The sequence below is a fragment of the Tigriopus californicus genome, chromosome 3, assembly GCF_007210705.1.
Source record: "Tigriopus californicus strain San Diego chromosome 3, Tcal_SD_v2.1, whole genome shotgun sequence".
Lineage (NCBI taxonomy): Eukaryota > Metazoa > Arthropoda > Copepoda > Harpacticoida > Harpacticidae > Tigriopus > Tigriopus californicus.
Window position 1 is genome coordinate 4,665,386 of NC_081442.1, and position 9,152 is coordinate 4,674,537.

General features: G+C 41.1%; 2 protein-coding genes across 2 annotated transcripts; both read left to right on the top strand.

Annotated features, from left to right (window-relative positions):
• The first annotated feature begins 165 nt into the window (after positions 1 to 165).
• On the top strand, positions 166 to 4,840 carry LOC131878375 (ovochymase-1-like). The gene is made up of 11 exons (XM_059224325.1): positions 166 to 448; positions 516 to 813; positions 1,170 to 1,288; positions 1,487 to 1,701; positions 2,169 to 2,352; positions 2,455 to 2,550; positions 2,616 to 2,766; positions 2,965 to 3,024; positions 3,591 to 3,701; positions 4,465 to 4,591; positions 4,662 to 4,840. The coding sequence occupies exons 1-11, from the start codon at positions 354 to 356 to the stop codon at positions 4,718 to 4,720; spliced, it is 1,515 nt and encodes a 504-aa protein (XP_059080308.1). The 5' UTR covers positions 166 to 353; the 3' UTR covers positions 4,721 to 4,840.
• A 396-nt stretch (positions 4,841 to 5,236) lies between these two features.
• LOC131877592 (protein phosphatase 1L-like) lies at positions 5,237 to 7,803 on the top strand. Its single transcript, XM_059223300.1, has 4 exons — positions 5,237 to 6,021; positions 6,112 to 6,727; positions 6,794 to 6,924; positions 7,414 to 7,803. Exons 1-4 carry the CDS (start codon positions 5,614 to 5,616, stop codon positions 7,783 to 7,785), a joined length of 1,527 nt encoding a protein of 508 aa, XP_059079283.1. The 5' UTR covers positions 5,237 to 5,613; the 3' UTR covers positions 7,786 to 7,803.
• Positions 7,804 to 9,152: the final 1,349 nt, after the last annotated feature.

Consider the following 9,152-nt stretch of genomic DNA (forward strand, 5'->3'; position numbering starts at 1 on the left):
AACCTTAGAATAGGCGACTTTGAGAATCCATAGATTAATTCGTACTGTAAACTCATGGCCTGAGGGGTCTGTTATTGGTTAATTTTTGGTTTGTTGTGGAACAATTACTGCAATACGAAACTGACCTGAAAACATGCATGTTGTTGGAAATAATGGCCAAAATCCTATTTTTGTAACAAGTCTATGTTTGGAGACGCTCATCAATGGAAATACGAACTAAACGTGCATATTGTACATTCATAAACAAGATGCAACATCCTTTTTCTCAATCAGATTAGAGTCTAACACCCAATCATCTTCCAACTTGTCAAAGGCTTTGGAAATTAATGGCGTTTTATTTTTAGTTGGGAGACATGTGTTCCAGAGCGGAAGTGGTTTGTTCTGAATCAATGGCTTCGGATTGTTCAGAAAAGCTGGAAATCAGAACCAATCAGAATGGGCAAGAGAAGTGAGCATGTTTGACGAGAAATACTACATGAATATGAGTCTAGAATATGATGTTCTTCACATCTAAGGTTTTGCGGCAAGGACATACCCACTTCAACCAACGTGACTGACAAAACCTTTCAAGTTAGTGTGACGAGAAATTTACTTGACCAAGGCCAATCCTTCCAGTGCAAGGTCAAATGCACAGAGGAAAGAATGGCAATGGACAAGCGATCCGGAGTCCAAGGCTACGAGGTTACCCCTTGTGGAGCGGTCGAGAACCTTTCGGACAGGGCCTTTGGCGAACCAGTTCGAATGAAGAGTCACCCTGGATTCGACGGGACATCTCATTATGAGGATTCCACAGACTGTAGATTTACATTCAAGGTAAAGAATATGTTATTTGTGGGTGATACAAACAAGGCTCATTTCCTCTTGTACATCTCAACGCTTTTGAACAATGTGGTACCGCTTATATAAGATGCCTCTTTTAAGCAAATTAAAGTACGCTTAATATCGTTAGGGGACCAAATGGTGCCCATTCTTCGGCAAGCAATTTTAAAACAGCGGAATATACTATAATTAAATTAGTGCTTATTGAGATCTCACTTGAGACGTGTTCCACGTCTTTGTTCCAAATCATGAACGCGTTGTAATGAAATTAAAGATCAGGATCTGAAAAGTCTTTCCCTTCTTATAATTGGACGAATGGAGTCTAAAATATGTGAACTGTTACTTCACAGATGGGCGAAGTTTGCAAAGAGATGACTATTCAGTGTCCATCCTTCAAGCTTTTCGGTGACGACACAATTTGTATGGACAAAGTGACCATCGTTGAAGATGAATCTAAGCCGGACAAAGTGTAAGTGAATGAGTGCTTTCGTATCCCTATCATTTATGACAATTTGAGTCGCATTCATTGTACTCCATTCAACGAACAAGTCCTCATGCTCGTCGCATATGATATTTTTTCTTGGAAATCTCCCGCAACATTAAGCAGGAAATCATGCAGGTCTAATTATAAGAGCAATAAAAAATGGATCATTTCTATTCTTATCAGTCGTAGGTTCTGCGGAAGTAATGCGCCCTCGGTTATCACCACCAGTCCTACCGTTCGGTTTAACTTCTTCTCGGATGACACGGTCACCGACCTTGGCTTTGAGTGCCTGGCCTTTTGCTCGGGCAAAGTGGAACAGGCCCATGAACTGATCAGCTCCGATGGGAACATTGCGGGATCCAAGGCGAAACGTGGAGATGTCGAAGAGAACAAATGCGGTAGGAAGACTCTTTGTCTGAATCTATCATCGCTTGAGACTTAGTTGGCTGGCCTTTGAGACTGAAAAGAGACTGAAGTGTACAACATATCTCTTCATTTATCTTGTTTGCAGTTGACGGACTGGATTGCTAGAGAACCGTTGGGCAAAAGTCAATAAATATACAAACAAATGTTGGACATCAAAATTATTAGAAAATTCTTCATGCATAGTACATTTGGCAATATTGGACAATAAATCATTGGACTGCAAACAAGATATATTTATTCCTGCTTTCTCTCATCATCGCAACATAGGCATGTACTACATTTTTTCGTTCAATTACTTGGGGGATTGGTCTATGTAGTATAGCAAAAGGGGGTTGTTCAACAGTGTAAAGGACAAGCAAAACGTTTGAGCACAAGGCAAGACAAAGGGTCTTTCCAACGATTCAGGAATATATTGCATATTCCATTGTCCTTTTTCTAGAATGCGGTCAGAGAAATTTACTCATGAGAATCATTAGTGGATCCGTTACACAACAGCACGAATTTCCGTGGCAAGCTGGCCTGGTCAAGACCAGCGAAATCCAAAGTGGATCGTTCCGCCCATTTTGTGGGGGTACTCTCATGAACGACCAATGGGTCTTTACAGCCGCACATTGTACTGATAGGTAGGTTCATTGAGCTTTACGCCCGTTAATTGACTGCCCTTTGCAATGGGGAAAACTACTGCCTAGGAGTACAGTACTCAATCCTTTTGATTTGACATTTAGGCATCGATACGAACCTGAGTTACTATCCGTGGTTTTGGGGGAACATGACGTCACTGATCGAGACGAGAGTGTACTTTTCATTTCGAGTGCCAAAGAGTAAGGAATCGTGAGCTGTTTTTGATTCCTAATTCATTCATCCCTATTATTTCCGTTTGCTTCAGAATCATAATCCATGAATCATACAAGAGGAGATGGGTGGACTATGACTTTTCGTTAATCAAATTGAAGAAACGGATTGTGTTTAATAACATGAATTGGTACATCCGACCAATCTGTTATCCGAAACAATTTCCCATCAATCCAACCCGAAAGGTAATGGTTTTCCGTTCGATTGGCTATTAACCATACTATACAACCAATGATACCAGGCGAGGCTTATAGTTTCTTTAGATTAATTAACGCGATTATAGTCCAATACTGTTATTTGTGTCAAATTTCAAATTTGTACAAATTTCTGCAAGTTTAAACAATACAATATTTTTTGATGCACTTCTTTTGTTTCTTATGCAGGCAATTGTCACGGGATGGGGAGCGATGAAGTCAGGCGATTACGCCAACGCCTTGAATAAGGTAAATATTCGGTTGAATTCCTTTTAAAAATATATGACGCATTCTTAGTTGGTCATTCTGGGTTCTTGATCTCGGAATACTTCTTACATGTTTGAGTCTCTACTTTTGCTCCGATCGTATTTTTTTGATCGTGATACTTGATTTTTTTTGGAGTTGTTTCGGCCTTTCATATGTAGTAATTAAGGATATTAAGACGTCGAAGACAATGTGATATAATTCTAGGGAATGATTTTCGTTTTCACCTACCATAAATTGGAACAGTTTTAGAAGGAAACCTTAACAAAGGAAGTTATTCCCTCTGATCAAGAGCACTAACAATAAAGTGAAGCCATTTGAATTTGATATAACATAATCCGAAAATTAATGCTTAACCTTCGATCGATCGGGTGCACTAGACTTGACGTTAAAATGGACCAACAAGACCCACCACTGAAATCAGGCTCATTAAGGAGCGCATCGACGAATTCAATTATCAAATGTAATCTTTGACCGATTTCTCTAGGGAGCTCAGGCCATCTGCATTTGAAAAATGGATTTACTATGAAAGTCTTTTAACATTTTTGCAGGTGGAAGTCGATATTTTCAACAGCACAGTATGCGACGAACGCTCACATTCTTTGTACACTGAGCGCATGTTTTGCGCCGGAATCGACAAAGGCGACAAAGACTCTTGTCAGGTGAGACAATTACCCGTTTGTAGATGTAACAAAAGAAATAGTGCTATATATATTAGGTAGCCTGTATTCAACTATGCAATGCTTCTTTCCCCTCCGAAAAGGTAAGTGCCTAACATCCAATTAGGGATCAGCGTGTTGCTTTAGGTCAGGAACTTAAAAGGGGCTAACTGAAAGGGAAAGCAGATATCTGCCAGATTACTAAATGAACTTGACATGCCAAAATAACCTCACGTTCATCGTGTTGCTGTTATCTCTAGATGATATTTCATTCAATAACTCATAGTTTCAAGAAGTCACAATGGAGCCATCAGCCCATTTACCATTTAAATATTAGAGGAGACTGGCTTAGAAAAAGTAAGAATAGTCGTCTTGTGTACGAGATTTGTATTTAAGATACAAAATATTTCTCGTATAGTGTAAGGACCACATTCTTTGGAAAAAGGCACTCACCATGTACAGCACAGTTGGAACAAGTTCCACTTCATTTCTTATGACAAAAAGTGAATCATCTTCATATTATATTAGCATGTTGAGTGCAATAAAACAATCCCTGATATTTCCCCCTTCAATTCCACTTCATTTATAATAGAGGAATATCAGTCTAAAGTACATGCCTGTTCCTATCCTGATTGACATGGTTCCTCTCCAATCCTCACAACTGGTGACAAAAGCCTCTAACTGCTATTGAACAGAAAATAGCTCTAATCCTCTGTGGTGTTGTCTAAATCTATGAAAGTCATAACCTCTGACTTTTTAATTCCAGGGGGATTCTGGAGGCCCCTTGATGTACCTGAATGATACGTCTGGAAGGTTCGAACTTCAAGGGATCACTTCGTGGGGATTCAGTTGTGGGGATTCTTATTTTCCAGGCGTTTATGCCAGAGTCATGGGTATGGAAACACCATCAATGAGTTGAGGAGCAAATTTCTACTTCTAGGATTACATCTCTCCTCATTTCAGCCGTGAAATCTTGGTGGGAATCGAAAATTGGTCCTCAAAAGTGTTCCGAGAGCCACTGATCAAAGGAAGAGTTTCCCTCGGGGGTTCGCACTAGTCTGGATTTTATGAGAAGTACAACAACCTTGATACATGGATTTTTTTAAATCAGAAATGAAAGCTCGATTGCATTGTAAGGGCAATTTTTCTTTTTTCGTATTTTTTACATATCCGTCGTAGCTAGAAATAATAAGCATTTGAGATGCAGCTATTGGGCTCATCGTTGGCAAAAAAATGTCGGCCAAGGTAATCGAACAAAAAACGTAGCTGAATAGTTCTTGAGCTTTGTTCAATGAAATTGCGTTCGTTTTGGCGCATGCCTAACCCCTCATCATAAAAGAAACTTAGAGTCCGAAAGATCAGGCTAGTTCGCATTTATCTCTGATCTGTAGATGAAAAGCAATTTCTCACCGGGGAGAATCATCACCCAATTTGCAATTCGACTGCCACTGAAATGCTCCCTGCATATTCCAAGTCAATGCACGTGAACAATAAGGGAAATGAGTATGATGCTTCACTCCAGGTGCTCTTCATTTGGCTCGAGGCTTGGCCAGCTTTCTGCCATTTATCATCCCGCTCCGCCGATTCCCCCGATTCCCTGGAGCGCCCACATCTGACTTAGCCCCTCTATACCCATACCGTCTATCGACATAGACATAAGTATCAGCCTTTGAACACGCCTGTGCGCGGTCCAAGTCCACAAAGGTCAGCTGTTCAGTTGTTCACCTAAGTTTCGTCTCTCGGCTCTCGTTATCATACTCTCGTCCATGGAGAGATGGGAATCCATTGGGGGGAAGTTGGCAGTGAATTTGCAAAGTCACCCCTACTGGGGTTGGACATGAGGACAAGGCAGGTTCAACGCATTAGCCTTTGTTTCTGGTGAGATTAGCTCCAAAGTCAATCCGACTTAGATATCATGGATCAGGACGAGTTGGAGGACCAGATGCTATTGACCCTATTAAGAGAGCATCTCATGTCGGTGAAGGAAAGTCTTGGCGATTTGGCTCAAGCCTTAAATATTCCTCTTGACCTCCTGGACGGGAAAAGTGAGGCCATCGTTGTATTCTCAATCCTGATTTGTGTCTTGTGCTGGTTGGTGAAATCCCAAAGCTTCAGCAAGATCCACAAATACCTTCTGTTGAACGCGGATGGATCCTTGCTCATGGATTCCACTGTCTGGGAACACCAAGAACGCAATGTGGTGGTGTGCTCGGTCCAAGGTCGAAGACCCACCATGGAAGACAGATTCATCTTGTGTTCCATTCCTGTGGTGGATGGCAAGTCCGTGAAGATCGCCTCGGTCCTCGACGGCCATGGAGGCCAGGTAAGTTGCTCCACATCATCCATCAGTTTAGATCAGAACTAGCCTGAGTAAAGGAGACATCTACTGGTAAATGCATTATGGGTATTCTAGTTTGCGGTGGATTATGTCAAGAAGCACTTTTTGGCCAATCTGACTCAAAAGATCAAATTGCTCAAAGCCTTGGCCAGTCAGAGTCTCTCGAACAAGGAGAAATTGGCGTGCTTGGAAAAATCCCGGGGCGACAAGATTGTGACCAAACCCTTGCTCAAGTTTCTCAAGCTCTCCGAGGCCGACTTCAAAGAGCTTTGTCCCAAAGGCAAAGTGCAATTGGAAGAGATGGCCAAGCCTAAACTATCGGCTTCGGCCAAAAAGGAACCTGCATCCAATGTATCTTCAGGGCCAATCATGTCGTCAAGAGTAAAGGCTTTGGAGGAGGTCCCCACTTTGAAGAACCATCCTATCGAAAGTGTGCTCACCCTAAATACATCCTCGCCCGGATTGAGTAAAAAGAAAACATCGTCCTCTTCCGCCTGCAATAGCAATGCGATTATTCCAAAACCTAAGTCTAATAGCAAAAGTAATTCAAGAAAGCCTCCAATGAGGCGAGATTTGTCAGAGCTCCTCTTGCCAGAGGGTCAAATCGCTTATGATTTACTTCTTAAGGAGGAGATTGCTCATGTTGACATTCAACTCATGCAAGAGGGTCGGAAAAGATTCCAAATCGGTGGTAAGAGAACCTATCATTGGATGCCCAAGTCTACTTTGAGCTCAGAGCTGATGTGTGTCATTCCAGGTACAACTCTACTCTTCAGTATTATGGATCAAGATCAGCTGTGGGTGGCCAATGTGGGAGATTCCCGGGGAATCCTGGTCAACACAAAGGGAGAGGTCACCCCACTTTCCTACGACCATAAACCATGTCAAGTGAGTTTGAAAGGACCAGGGTTGGCCCGTCATATCATAGTTACACTTTTTTATTAGAGCTCACATAAAGCATTGATGAATTGATGTATTCAATTTTGTTAAAACATAGAAATCATGAATTAAAAGTACCTCCACACATTCCATTAATAGGTTGGGTGAGTAGATAGGTACCAATGGAGAAAACCCTATTTCCCATCTAGTATACTGTATCATAGATTTCTAGACTCTGGATGTCGGACCCCCGACCAATCTGTTGGTAAAACAGTACAACAGATAGTCTCTTGGGAATTGATCACAAACCGGTTTATTACACTGTCTAGCCAACCAAGAAGAGGTCGGTCGTCCGACATCCAGTGTCTAGAAATCTATGACTGTATATCCATGCATGGAAGGTTTTTTTTACAGTGAAACCAACCCTGAAAAGGATGAAAGCCAAAGATGGGCATCACTTTCCTTTTTTATATTACACGTGTTCGCTCTTCTTTTCAGGAGAAAGAAAAGAAACGGATTGAGGAAAACGGTGGGTATGTAGAAATGAACGGAGTCTGGAGAGTTCAAGGGATTTTGGCCACTTCCCGGGCCTTAGGAGATTTCCCCTTGAAGGACAAGAACCTCATCACGTGTGAGCCGGATGTCATGAAATTCAAGTTGAGGGGATCGAATCCTAGTTTTGCGGTCTTGGCCTCAGACGGCCTTTGGGATACTCATACCAACGAGGGTGTTGCCCATTACGTTCGCAAGCGGCTCAAAAAGGGTCGAAGCCCAAAAGATGTGGCTAGAAGCTTGGTTGAAGACGCCATGGATAAGGATTCATTGGATAACATAACAGTGTTACTTATGGACTTGAAGAAGTATGTTTAAAAATACATATACTGGAAACAAAGGTTGCGTGAGCCCTCTTTTTATAGTTGCGTGGAAGTTTTGAAATATCGCTGAAAGTCTCTTGAGAAGAAAAAAAAATGTTTGTGGGCATAAAGAGTTACACTTTTTTGATATTTTTCTTAAAAACGCTTTATATCAGATCATATTTTTAATGTGGGCGGTACAACGATCCTTTAAATTGTGACTCGCCTTGGCTGTTGAACATCCATGGAATATTATGATGCTGATACACCTAACCTGAAGCAATTTTGTACATCTTCTAACACGCGGAGAACTTCTAGAACAATTAAGACATTGAGCTTATCCATACCATTTATGGAGCAAAGCTAACATTTTCCAAACAATGTCACATTGGTCTCAATTGATGGTAAAACACCATTCTAGCGCTTTATCAATGACAACAGTTTTGTAATCACTAATCAAGTTCCATTGCCATTTTCTAATTGCCTGGCTTTTTCAATTTGTCCACAAATGTGGGGGGCCATTTATCTCACTCATGGGTTCGCTCCTTGCATCGGACCTTCATTTATACCAAAACCTTGTTAATCTAAGGCTAAGCCGAGATGGCTCTCCCTAGGGACTTGATTTCGCCCATGGGAGGGGAGGGTGAAGGAAAGAGACACACATTCAACAAATGTGCACCTTCAATTGCACACTGGCAACCATAAAAACGAGGACCATGTTTTTTCTGAGAACGGTTCTGTATTTATTGAGCGAATAATCTTCAAAACAGCCTACAATTGCACAATAAATTAAGGCGAAACGGTGTTTTTAAGCCTCTGATAAACGGTGAATTAAGAAACACCTTGTGGCTGTTCCTTGAAAGTATTTGCATCTTATTTAGTATCGTGGCCTCAGAAGGATGCAAATATGAGGAGTTTGTCCCAATTATCAACCAATTGTCCAACCGATTGTTATATCCCTTGACGAACAAAGACGGTGGCAACTTAAATAAGTATCTATAAGCAAATTTTCCCATTAAGTTAATTAATATTCTTGAAAAGTGATACATTTTTGATATGAAGATGCATACATAAAGAGAACAAAGTGCGTGTTGGTAATGGTGAAAGGGAGCTGAAAATCACCAGGATTATTCACTCGCTAACCCCATTTTAATGAAAATGTTGGGCACTAAGTTCTGTCTGTTGATAATATGATTTAATGTTTTAAGGCCAAAAAACAAAAATCTTGGACGATGAGAAGAAGTTATGCATTTCGGACAAGAAATATGACGGTTTCGCCCTGAAAAGCATCGCCAAAAGATGTGGAAATTTTGAAATATTTCCACACCAAGAGTTAATGCAATCGTACATAACCCATAACCTTTCCTATGATTGAGAGTTTCT